At 43.3% G+C, this 21088-nt stretch overlaps 1 protein-coding gene across 1 annotated transcript in view; it reads right to left on the bottom strand.

Annotated features, from left to right (window-relative positions):
* Window positions 1–21088, bottom strand: part of YME1L1 (YME1 like 1 ATPase) — a 169584-nt gene that overhangs the window by 118673 nt on the left and 29823 nt on the right. The window contains exons 4-5 of the mRNA XM_033931421.1: window positions 8867–8965; window positions 7280–7389 (exon numbers count right to left, since the gene is read on the bottom strand). Coding sequence (XP_033787312.1) covers window positions 7280–7389; window positions 8867–8965 — 209 coding nt within the window. The remainder of the gene's footprint in view (window positions 1–7279; window positions 7390–8866; window positions 8966–21088) is intronic.

The following is a 21088-nucleotide window of genomic DNA, read 5'->3' as shown; positions in this document are numbered from 1 at the left end:
CCATTTGTGACTCTTGGTGCCGAGGGGTGGCCCCTAGGGGGGTTCCCTTGGCCGCTGACTGTCGGCCATGTCCCGGTACATTTTGGGCCTGTCGCTCTCTGGTGCCTGGACTATGTTTCTCCCCCTGACATGGCTGGCGGACTTTGTGTCGCCCGTAAATGCTGGTTTATATTGTCCCCGGGGGGGGGGAGCTCTGTTTGTATATTTGTTTATCTGTTTCTTTGCCTACACAGGTTGGGGACATTAATGACTCTATATGTCTGCCTGTCTGTGGAGTGCAGGCACCTCATTTGAGGGCTGCTCACCTTCCTGGGAGTGCTGGAGTCCTGATCTGAACGGGGCTGTTATTATGGTTGTTCTATGAAGGTTTTGGGATTTACACAGCATTTCTTATGTTTTTTTGCACTGTTCATTGTTTTTCTGTTCTATGTGGATGGGCTGGAGGGGGGTGGGGGAGGGCTATATGGGGATGTTTTTTACCTTTTGGTTTTGGGGGTTGTGGGAGATGGGAGGGAGGGCGAGTCTGTCGGGGGGTAGGGGATGGGAGGGTTGCAATGATATAGTGAAGGGGGAGGGAAACAGGGCGTGGGCTGTGCGGCTGGGGGGGTTTGAGTGGGGGCTGTTTGTGTGTTGGTTGTGGGGACTGTCTGTGGGGTGTGATTGGCAGGGAGGGGGGAGGGGGAGGCGGGGTTGTGCGTACTCTTTTCTCCATGGGATCCTCCAGACTTGGCAGGGGAAGATTGTGGTGGTCCGATGGGGGATCTGGAGAGCTTTCCTGCTGCACTCCCCGGGCTTTTCCGTGATGGGGAGGTGGGGGGGTAGGAGTGGATGGGTGGGGGATGCATTATGGGGGGGCTGGGGGTTGGTCTGGGCTTGGAGGAGGGTGGGTTGGGTTAGGGGGTGGGTATCCCCTGGCGACGGGGAGTCTTTCTCTTTCTCTTCTTTCCTTTTTCCCGGAGGGCTATGCTGGGAGGCTCTTTGGGAATATGAGACCCTATGTATTACTTTCTTGTTTCTAGGTAGCTCCCATGGATATGGCTGATCTGACTTATATAACTCTTAATGTGGATGGTCTCCACTCTCCCATCAAACGTAAGAAAGTGCTGTCTTTCCTGGGGAGGGAAAGGGTGTCAGTGGCTTTCCTTCAGGAGACCCACCTTACATCTAGTGAACACTCCAAGTTGGTCAGGGATTGGGTGGGAGAGGCGGTGTACTCTTCTTATAACTCCAGACAGCGTGGGGTCGCGATCCTTTTCAATAAAACGGTAGTGGCAGTTACGCATAAGACCATTGTGGATCCCCAGGGCCGTTTTGTCCTTTGGGCTGGCACCCTACAGGATCGCTCGGTGCTCTTGTGCAACGTTTATGGCCCTAATGTGTATGATCACTCTTTCTTTTCCGCTGTGCTTGCTCATATTTTGGCCTTGCCTAATTACGAGCTCATCCTGGCGGGGGATTTCAACATCACTAGCGATCCCACCCTAGACTGCAGACCTCCGAGGGCGGTGCGGGGAGACAACGAGCGCATCGGCGTAAATTTTTTGATGAGCGAGTTGGGACTGGTAGATGTATGGAGAACTCTCCATCCTGGGGAAGTGGATTTTACGTTTTATTCCGCAGTGCATCATACCCACTCCAGGTTGGATTACATCTTGATACCGTCACAGGTCATTGGTAGGGTGGTACGTACTCATATCCTCGATGTTCCCTTCAGCGATCACGCGGCGGTTTCCCTTACCTTGCACTGGCAGGGTCCTGCCCATGACCGTATCTGGCGCTTGAACCCTTCACTTTATTTAGATAAAACGTTTCATGCTTATCTTGACACGGAATGGGATTTTTACTGTCAAACCAATGGTGGAGGAGAGGTCTCTGATACCATCTTCTGGGAAGCTGCTAAGGCCTTTCTTCGGGGTCGAATTATCGCCTATACGGTGGCACAACGTCGGAAACGCGATGCAGTTTTAGTGTCTCTCACTCGTCAATTACGCTTGTGTAGGAGTGCCTTGCATGCTGCACCTTCGGAGGCTGGTAGGGCGGAATACTTGAGCCTGCGTAAACAAATTGATGTCATTTTTACTGAAAGAGCTATGTCCCATATTGACGTCTACAAGTTTCGGTTGTATCAATGGGGAAATAAGGCGGGCAAATTGTTGGCCAATCTGGTGCGCCCATTTCGTAAGGCTACTCGTATCTCTCGCATAAGGGCGAGCGCTAATATGGTTTACACAGGGGAGGCTGAGATTCAAGACCAATTTGTTCGTTTTTATCAGGATCTCTACGGCCCGGGCCCTTATGATCTGGAGGCGCGTGACACTTTTTTCCGGGACCTTGTATTACCTCGAGTATCGGACCAGCAGTTAAGTCTGCTGAATGCCCCTATTTCGTGTGATGAGATTACAACTGCGGTGGGGGCGCTGAAACTTGCGAAGGCTCCTGGACCGGATGGTATGGGGCCAGAGTTCTATAAGATTCTGAAATTTAAAGTGGGACCGGCATTGGCGGCTATGTACGCTGACATGCAGAATACGGGACGGGTTCTCCCCGCTCAGAACCATGCCCATGTGGTGGTCCTACCAAAGCCTGGAAAGGATCCGGAATTGGTGGGCTCGTACCGGCCGATCTCCCTTTTGAACCAGGACATGAAACTCCTTACGGCAATTCTGGCGCGCCGACTGGCTCAAGTGATTCCTCACTTAGTTCATGCTGACCAGGTGGGCTTTGTCCCGGGTCGATTTGCCTCTGCCAATATCTTGCGGGCGATGGTAGCCCTTGGGGAGGGCAGGACTCGCACAGGGGATGATCTACTGGCTAGCTTGGATGCGGAAAAGGCCTTCGATAAGGTGACTTGGCCTTATCTTTTTTGGGTTGTGCAGCAATTCGGTATTTCTGGGGCCTTTCATCAGTGGATTACTTATCTCTATGCGTCTCCTACGGCCCAGTTGCTTATCAATAAGTGTCGTACGCAGTCCTTCTCGCTGTATAGGGGTACGCGGCAGGGATGCCCATTGTCTCCGCTTTTGTTTATCCTGTCTTTGGAGCCTCTGGCCCAAAAGATTAGGACCTGTTCAGATATTTCGGGCATCCGGGTGGGCGCTGAGGAGTGTAAGGTCTCTCTTTTTGCGGACGATATGCTGATCTTTGTGAGTAGGGCGCGGGAATCGATTCCCTGTCTGACTGCCCTTATTGGACAGTTTGGGGCATTCTCGGGACTTTGCATTAATTTTAGTAAGTCAGAGGCCCTTCCAGTCTCCTCCCCGTGTGCCTCGCGTTCTGATCCTGGATTTCCATTCCGTTGGGCTGCGGGGGAACTCAAATACCTGGGTATTTTCCTCGGAGCAGACTGGTCCACGGTGTATCGCCGGAACATATCTGATCGTTTGAAAACTTTGCAAGACTCATGTGTGCGATGGGGTGAGCTGCCTCTATCTTTGTGCGGCAGAATTGCTTTGGTGAAGATGGTGCTGCTCCCCAAACTCCTTTATCCTTTGCAGATGCTCCCTATCTGGATTAAGGCGGGGGATGAACGTCTCTATCGATCTACTATTAGCTCCTTTATTTGGCACAATCGGAGGGCAAGAATTAGTTGGCGGAAGCTTATTCTGAGTAGGGAGGGGGGGGGGCTGGCTTTACCAGATCTACGCTTGTACAATGTCGCCGCCCTGATGAGATGGGTCCATGAGCTTTATACGGAGGTTCCTCGTTTTGCCCCGGGGGGGCTGTTTGATTTCTGGACGACACCTTATAGAGCTTTTGCTTGTTTGACTTGCCCTCGGTGGAGGCTCCCTCGCTTGGGTCTTGCTTCGGTTTGGTTCCTTCCCCTTTGTAGGGCACTGCGGTGGTGGAGGCACAGGATTGGTCAGGGACAGGGCAACTGGGCTCTTCAACTGATCAGCCACAATCCTGATTTTCCCCCGGGGGTGGGTCCCACAGTGGGAGTGGTGACGCGATTCGGCCCCTGTTTCTGTCTGGGTCATGTGTCTGCGCTGAGCTCTGGTCCTTTTGTTTTTCCCTCCTTTGACACCCTACGTATTAAGTGGGACTTGCCGCGCATGCCCTTTTTCGCTTACCTCCAGTTGCGGCATTTTTACATGGCTAGCCTGCGGCGCACTCCTGGGGGTGGCTCTTTTTTACGGGTGGACCTGATTTTCTTGTCCGTACCTCCGGCTCACAATTCCTTATCCTTTTGGTATCGGACGGCAAGGGCGGAGAGGGCAAATACTTTGCTGCCTGACCTGGCTGCTCGATGGTCTGGAGACTTGGGGGAGGAGGTCACGTCGGGGGAGCTTCAAGCTTGCTTCTCCGAGGTTACTTCGGGGGCCCGCAGTGTACAGCTCCAGGAACTTCAGTTCAAATTGCTCCATCGTACCTTTTTTACCCGGCTTCGGGGTCTGCAGGCGGGTTTGTGGGATTCAGCGGATTGTACGAAGTGTGAGCGTGCGTCGGGGACACTGTTGCACATGATCATTGAGTGTCCGTCCCTGGGTGTTTTCTGGAATGGGGTCTTGGACTTTCTTGTTCAGATCTTGGGGGTGCCAGTCCAATGGTCTTATCGGATTTTGGTTTTGGGCCATGGGGTGGAGTTCTTGGATCAGGGTTTCACTGCTGCTCAGTGGCGATTTGTCTATGTCGCTCTCCTGGCTGCCAAGCGGGGGGTCCTTAGCAAATGGATCGATGTGGAACCACCGGTATTAGTGGGGTGGCATCGGGCCTTGAGGGAGGTGGCACATTGGGAGCTGAGGGGTATACGGGGACAGACGGGGGGGCAGACCCTGTTGTATCAGTCTATCTGGGAGCGGGCCCTTGCTGAGCTTCCTGCGCCTGCTGCTCCCGTTTGAGGCTATTCCTCCCTTCCTTTCCTTTCTTTCCTCTCTTCCCTTTTCTTTTCTTTCCTTTTTCTTCTTTCTGCCTTTTCTTACTACCTTTTTCTCTTTCTTTCTCCATTCTCCAGTCGCTGGGGGGGGGGGGGGGTAGTAGGGTGGTTTTGGGCTGATTTGGGGGGGGCGGGGGGGATTCTTCTTGGGGAAAATGAAGGAGGTATGCGGCCAACTTGGTTCTTCTTACGGGTTGTTTGGTGGGTGTTGGGTCTTGAGGGTCCTGGCTGATATCGGGGAGTTTAGGGGGGGGGGGGCTTGCTGTTCATTTGGTGTGCCTGGATGATTCAGTCCCTCTCTCCTATATCCTTCCTTTCTTCCTGGCTCATCGGCCTTTTGCATTGTGTACCGTTTTCTTCCCTTGTATTTTATACTTTGTACCTGGCACCTTGTACCTGATTATTGTTCGGTTGTATTTCCATTGCTTGATTGTTTGTCGGTATGCTCCTTCTTAATAAAAACGTTTTAAACCAAAAAAAAAAAAGAGAACGTATTTGACCCATTGCACTTGCACTCTATAAAGAAAAGTAGGTGCCCACTTTTCTTTACAGAATATGCTCTAAATAGGCACATTTTTAATACTGAAAATACATACTCCTCTGTAGAGCTAACCTCTTAATGAAACACTATAAGGTGCTGGCAGAAGCATGAGACCAGCATTCTTTTACCCTGCTACAACATGCTAGAACCTCTGTATCTCAAGTGACTACCTCCTTATTTAATCAAAGCTTGGGTCCACATTAGTCTCTCTCTATCCTATCCTGTCACTAGTTACATAGAGGTCACACTCATAATCAAAACTCTAAGCTGGTTGGATCCATGATTTTCACAGCACTATATTGGCAAAGACAATATGGTTTCTGCTACTCTTACAGCTCTCCATTTAAGTGCCTGTATAAATCCAGATTGCACAATCGATCGGATTCACAGTATATGAGGTGCTACCCAAAAGTTTGGGGGACTGTGAACAGTGCGTGCAAACTGGATATAGTATGCCCTTCCACCCTAGAAGTGTCTAGCAGTATGCTTTGTGAATCAGTGTGCCAATGAGCGTGCAGCTGAGTGGTTGCGTTGTTTTGTTCTGTGCGATTTTGTAAGGTTGTGTTTCAGTGACTCGGTGGATTTCGATATGACGGATTTTACTGAGCAAAGAATCTGCATCAAATTTTGTTTCAAACTTTAAAAAACTGCTGTAGAAACCCATCGTATGCTCCAGAAAGCCTTTGGAGATAATGCCATGTGCCAAAGCAAAACCTTTCTTTGGTACAAACACTTCAAGGACGGACAAACATCTGTTACCGTTCTGGATGACCATCAACAAGCACAACACCGAAAACCTTAGCAAAAGTTTTGTGAGACTATCCTTGCAAATCGTAGGCAAACTATCCACCAGTAACCAATCTTCTTGAACATCTTGCTTTTATGTATATTCCAATGTGGGGGGTAGTTTATCTTTAATCAGCGCTGGCTAGAGTTCAAGTTTAGACGATGTGGTGCCATGATTGGATATCCTATGGATGACGTCATGGGGACTATATCAGGCCATCTATAGATTGTTGGCTGGGTGTTTCTAAGACAGAAAGAATGGAAGTAATGTAGCTGGTAAGGTTTGGATGTGATTGTTTTAGATGTAGTGGTGAGGTTTTTTTTGAGTTAATTATATGTATTGTTCTCTTAATTTGTAGCACTGGCACTTTCCCCGTCCTGAAGAAGATCCGAAACGCATTGGTGGGGGTGTAGTGTAACAGCGACATGAACTAAGCTAAGTTAAGTTGCTTAATCTGGATATGGTTATGGACTGTTAATGAAGTAGAGAATAACAATGAAAAACAATGAATAATACGAAAAATGAATGAATGGAAATGAAATAATGTTCAGGAAGATATTTTACTCTATTTAATTAAATTATTGATTGAAGATTAGACTACTAGTCAGAAATATAAGAACAAAGGAGATATAAAAGATAAAAAATAAAAAAATGTAATAAGAACACGTTTGGGTGAACCGGTGAAGAGTGATTCCATGCGGCACTGCATCAGGCTGAGACTCTCCATGTGTAGTTTAAATAAATTTTCAACTAAAAGTGGCATGATATAGATAAATAAGATATATTTTGAAATATAAGGCCTGACATTTCTTTGCCTACATTTATGGGCCTAGTGCTGAAAATTAGTGCTAAGCTCCTAACTTCTTTTCCTCATCCTAAATCCATTCCACTTGCCACACATTTATGATCCTAAATTTATGCACAGAGACCTAGTAAATTTTCTAACTGGCCAATTTATAAGCATAACTCTCAAAATGATGACGATAAATCCATTCAATATTGGGCCCAGTGTTTACTGAATCAATATAAATGACTATCTGCCAGAAACAAGAAAACCATCAGCTGTTAGGATACTTGCCTTCACAAAAGAAGGAGCTGTATTTTCTTTCTCTGCTATGCGTTCAGATGTTGACTGCAGTCGTCTGGTCCTCGATTTCAAAGTTTTGAAGCCCCGGGACTGTATCAAAACTTAATATAAAATTGTTATGTTAGTATTTATTTTGGGGTTTTGAGTCATTCAAATTATCTGGGAAAAAAAAAGATTATGGATGCTAACTTCTAGCCTGGAATAGATTCCTTATTCATGGAATTTTATACCTACAATGTCAGTTACTTTCCATCACATTCACTTTCCCTTTTCGCTCTTAACTTTTTTACCTTTTGCCTGTTTTTTCTTCTTCCTTTTCCCCCTCCCTTTTTCTGTTTTCTTTTTTCTTATTCTTCTCTTCCTTCTTTTCTCCTTTAATTTTCTTTTCTATTTTCCTTTCTTTTCTCTCTCTTTGCCTCGTGTCTTTCCTTTATCTGTCTTTTCTTCCTTTCCCCCCATGGTTCTTTTGATTTCTTTTTTCTTTTCTCATTTATTATTATTTTTTTCTTTTCTTATTCATTTTAAAAAATATTTTATTCTTTTATTATTTGTTCATCTTTTTAACTTATTTTATTTTATTTACCCCCCTCCTTTACAAAGACGTGCTAGCGTTTTTAGCGCTGGCTGTTGCGGTAACAGCTCAGACGCTCAGAGAATTCCTATGAGCGTCCGAGCTGTTACCACCGTGGCCAGAGCTAAAAATACTAGCGTGGCTTTGTAAAAGGGGTTATTGTTTTATTCATTTTTATGATTTCATCTTCTCAAACTGCAATAATCCATATTACATTATATTTTTCTATTTAGTAAATACCAGTTGTCACTGGAAATTAAAAGCATTTGGAACATCTTTGGCCAATAGAACGCTTTGGGTAACTTTGCTTTTCCATTTTTCATATATTTGTTTTCATGATGTTTGTATTTTATGCTCAAAGTTCACTGTGTTTTCATTGTTTTATTGATGCAAATATATTATTATATTTATTTATTTTCTTATTTCTTAGATTTTCATTTGTAAGGTCTTATTAATGTTTTATATCATTACTTTTAGACTCCTGATGCAGGCCTCTGGCCGAAACACAATGCGTGTCAAGTCATCTTGCAATATTCAATAAAGTGTTCCATTCCATTGGTTGCTGTCTCCTGCGCTGTGCTTCTGTGTGCTTGTTTCTTTTTTGCAGAGGATTGTTTATCTTCTGTTCTTGTCCTATCTTAAAAGTTTTACAGATAGGAGGATCTTCTGCCAAACACAACCTACATCAAGTCAAATACACACTAGGGCAAGGGTTCTTAAATCTGTTTGGCTCCCACATCCTGATAACCGGTCAATAAAACCCTCACACCTTCTTCCTAAACCTTCCTGACTACTGATAATCTACTTCAGTCTGTCTAGAAAATGTAAATAAACTACCTCAGATTTCAAGACACTTCTCCACACTCCATTAGACCTCTTTAAGGGGTGTGGCCACTACTGGTTAAGAACCCCTGCACTAGCGTATATATTATAAATTTGCAACTCTACAAAAATATCCCTATAGTAGGGAAGCAATACAAAAAATACAATTATAAATTTCTTCATACCTGGAAGATAGGGCAGATCTGAACATATACTTTGCAGGGGACTAGCATGCTGTCTGCACAGGGAAGATGAGCGTAATATAGTGCATACATTTGAAAAACCTAAAAAGAAAAAAATATGCAAAAATCTTACTTTTTGCAAAGACTATTTTTATGGTCATGAGAAATATCAAAATAAGCATTCTATACAGTACCTCTTGTCCCAAAACCAATTATCTGACCCATAAAAAAAAGATTAAGGCCCCTCTTAAAATGGTTAATGGTATTCAGTAAAGGGTCATTCCATGTCCTCCCATGTCCTCCTTGAAATCCAACCAAATTTTATAGGGGTGTTGTCTAGGGTCTCAAATGAAACTCTGCAAAATTTTTGGGATGTATCTCAATTTGGTCAGGAGCTAGGGGTGGTTGAACAAAAGCAATTGATCCACTCCCATGCCTTGTGTGACCTAACACGCCAATTTTGCTTAAGCATTGCGGCAGAAGGAAACTACCTAGGAGTCTGAAATTTTGTAGTTTGGTACAACACCTTGGGGCAAGTTTCTGTGTCAAGTTTGAAATCTTTTGTGACCGTGCTTACATTTCTACAGGTCAGCAAAGTAGGCAAAAAAATTCACAAATGAAAATTTTTGGCAAAGTTTGGCTCCATATTGCTGCTGGTAAATAAGTCAGCTGAGGGTACAACTTTACCAGCAGACATGTACCATGAGGTACTTCCAAGATTTGCAATATGAGCTTTTACAGTCAAGTGAAGCTGAAGATATAACCATTCAAAAAATATGGCTTTAAGCATTTATGCAAATTTTCACTGTTTTTCAGATTCAAATATCTCTAATGTGTAGGTTTTTTGGGTTTATTTTAAATATCATTTGAAAGAGCATGTTTTTTTTGCTACAGAAGCTATCCTGTTTCATCTTGGACTCGATCTTTCTTTGATGAGAATTTTTTGATTTAAAGATAAGCATTATTTGCTTTGTAAACATGTTATGTTGAAGGGTCATTGGCACTTCATTGTGAATGTGCAGTAGAACTATATTAATCTGAAAACTCATAACCAAGCTTTGCCAGCCACAAGTACTCATCTCGTACTATGCTCAGCATTTGACAAACTTACTGTGCACTTTTGCAAGATGACAGTCAAACATACATTGGCTTGCACAAACTACTTACTGTGTGCAAGCCCAAACACATAATCATGTGATTCACAAGAATGTATGCATAGCTGTAGTAGTATGTCTGATACTTGCAGGTTTTCTGAACATGTTCCGACTTGCAACTATCACAGCACAGTGGCTGTATGAACAAGTCTGGCTTTAAGGTTCATTATGACCTTATAACACCATATGACTTCATTATTTGACAAAGCTTGCCTTTGGTGTGTTGTTTTCTGTCTATTCTTTCAGTGCAGCATCTGGTTCTTTCCCTAGTTAACTAAGCTATGCCCGTGTGGATTTTGGAAACTAACTCTGCACTTGCTGACATGTACAACTTGCTCTATATTCACACTGATATTTTTCACCTTACTTTATTCTATATTTTTAGGTGACTCTTTATCTTATGGAGACTAATAATAAGCTAGAGCCCTGCAGCATTGGAATCTATGATTGTTCTGAATGCCAGAAACCATCTACCTTCTATTCTGGAGAAAGCTGCTTGAAGCTTATTTCTGATTTCTCTTTGCCTGACCAAGAATTAATTAAAAGACGCTCTGGACTTTCTACTTTGTCTGCGTAATCTAATATCTGTACTCTTCATAAAGCCTTGATTCTGACGAAGTTTGAATTTCTACAGAAAAACTGCTGTAATCCATTCAGAAAACAGAATCACAGCAATATCAAAGGTCTACGTCCAATTGATCTTCCTTCAGCTGATCATTTAAAAGCTATCACAAAGCACGAGTTTAAACCAGGCCAAAAGCTTTGACCAAGATGCAGGCAAGACTTGTGTGTTAAACTGCAAGATCTAAGTAGCCCTAAGTCTGATTCTGACAGTGATGACCCGACCAATGCATCTGAAAACCTCAATGCCAGCTTTTCACCACTAGAAATCTCTCCTCTAAAGATTCAACGGATTAGCAAGCAAAATTCCTTAAGTTATGCTAAACGCAAAATCTCTGAAGCACATAATGCAATTGCAGACCAAATTGCAGTTATTGGTGACTTAACTCCAGCTGATATCAAAGTAGAACCAGAAAGTGGCCAATGTAAAAGGTGTTCTGAATACGACCTTCGATTGACTGAACTGAAGCAGAAGTTGGAACTATCTAGTAATAGGGAGAAAAGACAAATTCTCACTCTTGCTCCACACAGCTGGACTATTGAGAAAACTGCTTTGGAATTTGGCGTTTCAACAAGAATGGTTAAAAAGGTCAGGAAACTGAAACAACAGGATGGCATTCTTGCTGTTCAAGCAACAAAGAGAGGAAAAGTGCTTGCTCAGCATATTACACAGAAAGTCCTGGATTTTTATGAAGGCGATGAAATCTCTATAATATGCCCAGGCAAAAAAGATTATGTCTTTGTTCAGATCAGTGGTGAAAAAGTGCAAAAGCAGAAAAGATTGCTATTATGCAATCTGAAGGAACTGTACACCACCTATCGCAGTCAGCATGGGCCTGAAATTGGGTTTTTAAAGTTCTGTGAGCTTCGGCCAAAGTGGTGTGTCACAGTCAGTTCTTCAGGGACTCATTCAGTCTGGGTCTGCACAATCCACCAGAATGTGTGAAACTTATGCTTTCAGCAATTACAGTTCCAGATGACTACAAGGTGCTTCTGAATAAAACTCTTGTGATATGAACTCAAAAAACTGCATGTTGCAGCGGTGTGAAATATGTCCTGGGCAGATACCTCTGGATGAATTTTTAGTTCTTTGGTGAACATGATCCAGATGATATCATTGAATTTAAGCAGTGGATTCGCACTGATCGGGATACACTGGAAACTCGACAGTTATCCATAGAGGACTTCACTTCCGAATTAATTGGAAAAATTCTAATTTGGCCAGCCACCATTTTATTTCCAAGTACCAAAGTGCTTATCTGAAGGAACTGAAAGCCAATATAAAGGAGGGGAATGCTATTGTTTTGATGGACTTCGATGAAAATTATTCCTTCATCGTTCAGGATGTAGTACAGGGGTTACACTGGGAAAATAGCCATGCAACATTACACCCCTTCGTTGTCTACTTCTGCAATCCTGATATCCAAAGCCTATGCATATACATGAGACTACTTGCATCACGATACTATTGCTGTTCATGCATTTTTTAGGAAGCTTATTCTGCATCTGAAATAAGTTTTGCCTGTCTTAAGCCATGTTCACTACTTTAGTGATGGTTCTGCTGCAAAATATAAAAACTTCAAAAATTTCATTAACCTGTGCAGCCATGATACTGACTTTCAAATTACTGCTGAGTGGAACTTCTTTGGCACCAGCTATGGCAAATCTCCATGTGATGGGATTGGGGGAACAGCCAAGCATTTAGCTGCCCATGCCAGCTTACAATGCCCTCTCAATAACCAAATTTTGACATCAAGGGATCTATCTGAATTCTGCAATAAATCTGTCTCGGGAATCATATTTTTCTTCATTGCCAAGGAAGATATTGACGCAATAACACCTGATTAGGAGCAAAGGTTTAGTATGAGCCACACGGTGGCTGGAACAAGAGAAAATCACCAATTTAAGCCCATAGACTCTGTAAGACTCTGCATTAGCAAAATTTCAAGTGACACCAGATCATTTATTGCCAATGTCTTAGAGTCTGATACTGATCCTGAACATGTCCCTACCTTTCAAGCATCCAGCTTTCAACTTGGACAATACTTAGCTTGCATATATGACAATTCTTGGTGGATTGGTCATGTATGTGAAATTTCAATGGAAGAATGCAACATCCTTGTTAATTTTTTGCATTCACAAGGTCCTGCACAGTCATTTCACTGGCCTCCCCGCAGAGACATATGCTGGATCCCTGAACAGCATATTATTGCAGGCTTTAATGCACCTATGACCACTTCATCAGGCAGACAGTACACTTATCCACAAGCTACTTTGGCAAACATTGATCAGACTTTCAAAACAATGTGCAAGAAACTGAGTTAAAAGTTAAATTTATGCAATTTCCTGATCTTTCCTGAATTTGTATGCGCACTTTAAATAAGTGTGGTTTTTTGCACTTTTCTTTTTTGTCTTTAATAAAGCTTAGAAATTTATATGGTATTATCTGACTATTAGGAATGTCTTTCAGACAATGGATCAATAACTGATAAATATGTGGTCTCAGTGTATAATACACTTGTCATGATCTTCACGACCAGTGGCAGTGGGTATATGAAAATGCATGGTTACAGGGAAAGGGATCATAAAACAGTAACAATCTGAACTTAACTGTGAAACTTCATGTACCTTGTTCATTTGCATACAACATGGTTTGTGTTAAATATGCCTCTTTTCAATATTAGTAGTGAAAAAGTGTACTGGATAGAAATCTTAACCTCCCAGACTCATAAGTGAATGAATACATGAAAAAGCCTCAGCCCCACCACTCCACCGCTGTATAGTCTTGTTACTGCGGGAAGAAATTACGTGGTGCCATCATCACTGGCTATTTCATTCTTCTATTATTTAATTAATAATTTTGCTTGAGTAATATATTTAAATAAATAATTTAGTATTAATAAGAAGTACCTAGATTCAGTGTACTTATCTTATGCCAGCTGAACCCTGGGAACGTGACCCGACATGTTTCGCACCATATTTTTAGTGTCTTTTCAATATTAAACATCCGTGCGCATATACAACTAATGCTTATATTTGAAGCTTTAATTCTCACCAAAGAATGGTCGGGTCCAAGATGAAACAGGATAGCTTCTGTAGCAAAAACACGCTCTTTCAAATGATATAAAAATAACAAAAAAAAAACCCCAAACAACTACATATTAGAGATATTACAATCTGAAAAACAGTGAAAATTTGCATAAATGCATAAAGTCATATTTTTTGAATGGTCATATCTTCAGCTTCACTTCCCATGCTGGCTCCAACTCCCTCCTTAGCGGCTTGTGGGACCTACAGTTCAATAACAAAGCTAAAAAGACAACTGGGGTGGGGCAGGCAGGTTGTGAAAATATATACCTGCTGTCCTCAGAGAACACATGCTACAACTCTCCAATGACAAGCATGTATAATATTCTCACAGATACGATACCCAAGCTGCCAGGATCATGCTTCTAGAGAAAGAGGATTCACAATGAACAAAGATGAGCCTGGCAAAACCAGAAGGCTTAGAGGGAGAGTTGGTGTTTAGGAAGAAAACAAATTTTGAAGAACTGTGTGCACAAACTGACTGTCTTTTCTGGAATTCTACTCTAAACAGTAGAGTGAATTCAAGGTATTTATTGAGGAACAAATGGCCGCTTGGCAGATATCTTCCACAGAAGTAGAGCAAAAATGAGCTATTGAAGTCGCAATAGTCCATACATTGAGAGCAATAAGTAACACAAGCAACAGGGGAGATACAGTCTACTAGCCACATAGACATGGTTCTCTTGTTCACAAGAACTCCAAATCTGTTAGGGTCAAAAATCACAAAGAATTGGGAGGTAGTTCTAACATAGTAACATAGTAGATGACGGCAGATAAAGACCTGGATCCAGTCTGCCCAACCTGATTCAATTTAAAAAAATTTTTTTTTTAAATTTTTTCTTCTTAGCTATTTCTGGGCAAGAATCCAAAGCTTTACCCGGTACTGTGCTTGGGTTCCAACTGCCGAAATCTCTGTTAAGACTTACTCCAGCCCATCTACACCCTCCCAGCCATTGAAGCCCTCCCCTACCCATCCTCCACCAAACGGCCATACACAGACACAGACCGTACAAGTCTGCCCAGTAACTGGCCTAGTTCAATCTTTAATATTATTTTCTGATTCTAAATCTTCTGTGTTCATCCCACGCTTCTTTGAACTCAGTCACAGTTTTACTCTCCACCACCTCTCTCGGGAGCGCATTCCAGGCATCCACCACCCTCTCCGTAAAGTAGAATTTCCTAACATTGCCCCTGAATCTACCACCCCTCAACCTCAAATTATGTCCTCTGGTTTTACCATTTTCCTTTCTCTGGAAAAGATTTTGTTCTACGTTAATACCCTTTAAGTATTTGAACGTCTGAATCATATCTCCCCTGTCTCTCCTTTCCTCTAGGGTATACATATTCAGGGCTTCCAGTCTCTCCTCATACGTCTTCTGGCGCAAGCCTCCTATCATTTTCGTCGCCCAACTCTGGACCGCCTCAAGTCTTCTTACGTCTTTCGCCAGATACGGTCTCCAAAACTGAACACAATACTCCAAGTGGGGCCTCACCAATGACCTGTACAGGGGCATCAACACCTTCTTCCTTCTACTGACTACGCCTCTCTTTATACAGCCCAGAATCCTTCTGACAGCAGCCACTGCCTTGTCACACTGTTTTTTCGCCTTTAGATCTTCGGACACTATCACCCCAAGGTCCCTCTCCCCGTCCGTGCATATCAGCTTCTCTCCTCCCAGCATATACGGTTCCTTCCTATTATTAATCCCCAAATGCATTACTCTGCATTTCTTTGCATTGAATTTTAGTTGCCAGGCATTAGACCATTCCTCTAACATTTGCAGATCCTTTTTCATATTCTCCACTCCCTCTTCGGTGTTTACTCTGTTACAAATCTTGGTATCATCTGCAAAAAGGCACACTTTTCCTTCTAACCCTTCAGCAATGTCACTCACATACATATTGAACAGGATTGGCCCCAGCACCGAACCCTGAGGGACTCCACTAGTCACCTTTCCTTCCTTCGAGCGACTTCCATTAACCACCACCCTCTGGCGTCTGTCCGACAGCCAGTTTCTGACCCAGTTCACCACTTTGGGTCCTAACTTCAGCCCTTCAAGTTTGTTCAACAGCCTCCTATGAGGAACTGTATCAAAGGCTTTGCTGAAATCCAAGTAAATTACATCTAGCATATGTCCTCGATCCAGCTCTCTGGTCACCAAATCAAAAAATTCAACCAGGTTCGTTTGGCACGATTTACCTTTTGTAAAGCCATGTTGCCTCGGATCCTGTAACCCATTAGATTCAAGGAAATACACTATCCTTTCTTTCAGCAACACTTCCATTATTTTTCCAACAACTGAAGTGAGGCTCACCGGCCTGTAGTTTCCTGCTTCATCCCTGTGACCACTTTTATGAATAGGGACCACATCCGCTCTCCTCCAATCCCCAGGAATCACTCCCGTCTCCATAGATTTGTTGAACAAGTCTTTAATAGGACTCGCCAGAACCTCTCTGAGCTCCCTTAGTATCCTGGGATGGATCCCGTCTGGTCCCATCGCTTTGTCCACCTTCAGTTTTTCAAGTTGCTCATAAACACCCTCCTCCGTGAACGGCGCAGAATCTATTCCATTTTCTCGTGTAACTTTGCAAGACAATCTCGGTCCTTCTCCAGGATTTTCTTCTGTGAACACAGAACAGAAGTATTTGTTTAGCACATTTGCTTTCTCCTCATCACTCTCCACATATTTGTTCCCAGCATCTTTTAGCCTAGCAATTCCATTTTTTATCTTCCTCCTTTCACTAATATATCTGAAAAAATTTTTATCTCCCTTTTTTACATTTTTAGCCATTTGTTCTTCCACCTGTGCCTTCGCCAAACGTATCTCTCTCTTGGCTTCTTTCAGTTTCACCCTGTAGTCCTTTCTGCTCTCCTCTTCTTGGGTTTTTTAATATTTCATGAACGCCAACTCTTTCGCCTTTATTTTCTCAGCCACTAGGTTGGAGAACCATATCGGCTTCCTTTTTCTCTTGTTTTTATTGATTTTCTTCACATAAAGGTCCGTAGCCATTTTTATCGCTCCTTTTAGCTTAGACCACTGTCTTTCCACTTCTCTTATGTCCTCCCATCCTAACAGCTCTTTCTTCAGGTACTTTCCCATTGCATTAAAGTCCGTACGTTTGAAATCTAGGACTTTAAGTATCGTGCGGCCGCTCTCCACTTTAGCCGTTATATCAAACCAAACCGTTTGATGATCGCTACTACCCAGGTGAGCACCCACTCGAACATTAGAGATACTCTCTCCATTTGTGAGGACCAGATCCAATATCGCTTTTTCCCTTGTGGGTTCCGTCACCATTTGTCTGAGCAGAGCCTCTTGAAAGGCATCCACAATCTCCCTACTTCTTTCCGATTCCGCAGACGGAACATTCCAGTCCGCATCCGGCAGGTTGAAATCTCCCAACAGCAGAACCTCCTCTTTCCTTCCAAACTTTTGGATATCCACAATCAGATCCTTATCAATTTGCTGCGATTGAGTCGGAGGTCTGTAGACTACACCCACGTAGATAGAAGTTCCATCTTCTCTTTTCAGAGCAATCCATATCGCTTCTTCCTCTCCCCAGGTCCCTTGCATTTCGGTCGCTTGGATATTGATCTTTACATGGAGAGCTACTCCTCCACCTTTATGACCATCTCTGTCCTTCCTAAAAAGATTATATCCCAGTATGTTTGCATCCCATCCATGTGATTCACTGAACCATGTCTCTGTGATAGCAACAATATCTAGATCTGCCTCTAATATCAGGGCTTGCAGATCATGAACTTTGTTGCTTAGACTGTGAGCATTTGTGGTCATCGCTTTCCAGCTATTTTTCAGCGATAATCTCCTTTTTCGTATGGATTTTTGTGTCGTTTCACTTTCCGTTGCAATACTAAGAAATGAGTTGCTGATATTGCTTATGTTGCAGCCTTTACTACTATCACATCTTTTCTTTTGCCGGGGGTGGTCTCTATAATTGTCCTTCGTACATACACCACCCCCACCTTCTAGTTTAAATGCCTAGAAAAATATTGTCTAAATTTCTCTGCAAGGTTTCTTTTTCCTGCTGTAGTAATATGTAGCCCATCAGTGCAATATAGCTTCTTGTCCTTCTGTGAGGCTTTGGGAGATCAAAGTAGTATGCAAGAGCAAGTAAGTAGTATGCAGAGCAAGTTCATAGCCCTAGGTGTGGAGAGCTGCTTCACCTGGAAAAGAATGTAGTTTTGGGAAGAAGAGAATATGGTTTCAGGAAGATGGCAGGCAGCATTATTGGAAGGAACCATATATGCTGGGAGGGGAGAGGCTGATATGCACGAATGGGAAGAAGGACCTTGAGATGATAGTGTCCGAAGATCTAAAGGAGAAAAAACAATGCGACAAGGCTATGGCTGCTGCCAGAAGGATGCTAGGCTGTATAAAGAGAGGCGTAACCAGTAGAAGAATGAAGGTGTTGATACCCCTGTACAGGTTGTTGGTAAGGTCCCACTTGGAGTATTGTGTTCAGTTTTGAAGACCGTATCTGGCGAAGGACACAAAAAGCTTGAAGCAGTCCAGAGGAGAGTGACGAAAATGATAGGAGGTTTGCGACAAAAGTTGTATGAGGAAAGACTGGAAGCCCTGAATATGTATACCTTAGAGGAAAGGAGGGACAGAGGGGATATGATTCAGACATTTAAATACTTGAAAGGTATTAACATAGAACAAAATCTTTTCCAGAGAAAGGAAAATGGTAAAACCAGAGGACATAATTTGAGGTTGAAGGGTGGGAGACTCAAGAGCAATGTAAGGAAATTATGGAGAGGGTGGTGGATGCCTGGGGTGTGCTCCCGAGAGAGGTGGTGGAGTGGTGGAGAAGAAAATGGTGACAGAGTTCAAAAAATTGTGGGATGAACACAGAGGATCTAGAATCAGAAAATAATAGTAAATATTGAAGAACTAAGGCCAGTACTGGGCAGACTTGCATGGTCTGTGTTTGTATATGGTCATTTGGTGGAGGATGGGCTGGGAGGGTGTAGATGGGCTGGAGTGAGTTTTGACGGAGACTTCAGTAATTGGAACCTAAGAACAGTACCGGGCAGAGCTTTGGATTCTTGCCCATAAATAACTAAGAAGAAGAAGGAAAAAAACTCCAAACAACAAATTTTTAGATTGAATCAGATTGGACAGACAAGATGGACCATTCAGGTCTTTATCTGCCATCATCTACTATGTTAATTATGGACCGACTGAGATGAATATAAGAACCATAAGAATATAGGAATTGTCGCTGCTGGGTCAGACCAGTGGTCAAAGACCAGTGCACTAACCGAGACCAGCCCTACCTGCGTTCGTTCTGGTTCAGCAGGAACATGTCCAACCTTGTCTTGAATCCCTGGAGAGTGTTTTCCCTTATAACAGATTCCGGAAGAGCATTCCAGTTCTCTACCACTCTCTAGGTGAAGAAGAACTTCCTTACGTTTGTATGAAATCTATCCCCTTTTAACTTTAGAGAGTGCCCTCTTGTTCTCTCTACCTTGGAGAGAGTCTATTCCCTTCAGTATCTTGGATGTTTCGATCATGACCCCTCTCAATCTCCTCTTTTCAAGGGAGAATAGGCCCAGCTTCTCTAATCTCTCAACCCCTTAACCATTTTAGTCGCTCTTCTCTTGACCCTTTCGAGTAGTACTGGGACCTTCTTCATGTATGGCGACCAGTGCTGGATGCAGTATTCCAGGTGAGGGCGTACCATGGCCCGGTACAGTGGCATGATAACCTTCTCCAATCTGTTCGTGATCCCCTTCTTAATCATTCCTAGCATTCTGTTCGCCCTTTTTGCTGCGGCTGCACATTGCGCAGACGGCTTCATCGACTTGTCGACCAGTACTCCCAAGTCTCTTTCCTGGGGAGGTCTCTCCAAGTACCCGGACATCTTGTATTTGTGTATGGGATTTTTGATACCGACATGCTTTATCCTCCACTTATCCACGTTGAACCTCATTTGCCATGTCGCTGCCCATTTCTCGAGTGTGGTTATGTCGCGTTGCAGATCTTCACAATCCCCCTGCGTCTTCACTACTCTGAATAACTTCATATCATCTGCTAATTTAATCACCTCACTTGTCGTACCCATTTCCAGATCATTTATAAAGATGTTGAAGAGCAAGGGTCCAAGCACCGAACCCTACAGCACACCACTGGTGACGTTCTTCCAGTCCGAGTATTGTCCATTTACCCCATTCTCTGTTTCCTATCTGTTAGCCAGTTTTTAATCCATGTGAGTATTTCACCCTCTATTCCATGGCTCTCAATTTTCCAAAGTAGTCGTTCATGCGGAACCTTGTCAAACACCTTCTGAAAATCCAGATATACACCTGGGTCACCTTTGTCTATCTGCCTTTGTCTATCTGCAGTAAGTTGAAGACAATCTTTGGAAGGAATTTCAGGTGAGTTCGGAGGACAACTCTATCATGGTAGAATCCTGTAGCTTGCTGACCCAGCGTATGGACGTAAGGGTTATGAGAAAAACCATCTTACAAGTAAAATGTTTTAGTAAGCAAGTTGAGAGTGGTTCAAAGGGAGACTTCATAAGTGCAGAAAGGATTACATTAAGGACCCAGACAATAGGTGGCTTGGTATGGTAAAGTCATTTTATGAATCTGGAGACTAAGGGATGAATAGACAATTTATTTACTAATAGTGAGCGAAATGCACTGATGGCACTGAAATGAACCTGAACTGGGTTAGTCTTCAGACCAGAATTGGAGATAAAGAAGGCAGACCAGAATGGAAGGAAGTGGACAAGTGATAGGATCCAGGGAGTAGAGGCCACACCAGATAAGATAACTGAGTCCATTTAAAATGATAGCACCTTTGTGTGGAGGGTTTCCTGGATTCTTCAACAACAACTGATACTGGATACTGGAGAAGACAGTGTGTAGGAATTTAAGTGCTCAGAGAGAGAACATTGCGCTATAGCCAACAAAATATTCTTGCTGTTCCTTCAGTTCGACATATTACTTACAATACCACTTGCAAATCTATTTTTTCGGTTACAGCTCCTGCCTTATGGAATGCCATGCCTTATCTTTGTCATGAATCTTCCTTGGATAGATTTAAATCTAACCTTAAAACCTTTTTAATCTAAGACAAATATAGGTACAGACTTAAAGAGCTTGCGGATGAAAGGTTCCTCACCCAGATTCGGACTCTCAGAGATATCCCTCTGAAATGACCCGCAAGAGGGTAACAGCATCATCCAGGATGGAAGAAGTGTCAGGAGACACGGTAGGCATAGCATCCATGTGCAAGCCAAGGCAATCCGAGTCCTTGAAAGTCAGCACAGAAGAGTCCCGCAGAGGGACCTCCAGCAATGAAGAAACCTGTCTTGAAGAAGGAGATGTGCC

This window comes from Geotrypetes seraphini, chromosome 2 (assembly GCF_902459505.1).
Source record: "Geotrypetes seraphini chromosome 2, aGeoSer1.1, whole genome shotgun sequence".
In the NCBI taxonomy this organism is placed as follows: domain Eukaryota; kingdom Metazoa; phylum Chordata; class Amphibia; order Gymnophiona; family Dermophiidae; genus Geotrypetes; species Geotrypetes seraphini.
The sequence above is the reverse complement of the archived record's forward strand: the minus strand, read 5'-3'. Positions and strand labels throughout refer to the sequence as shown.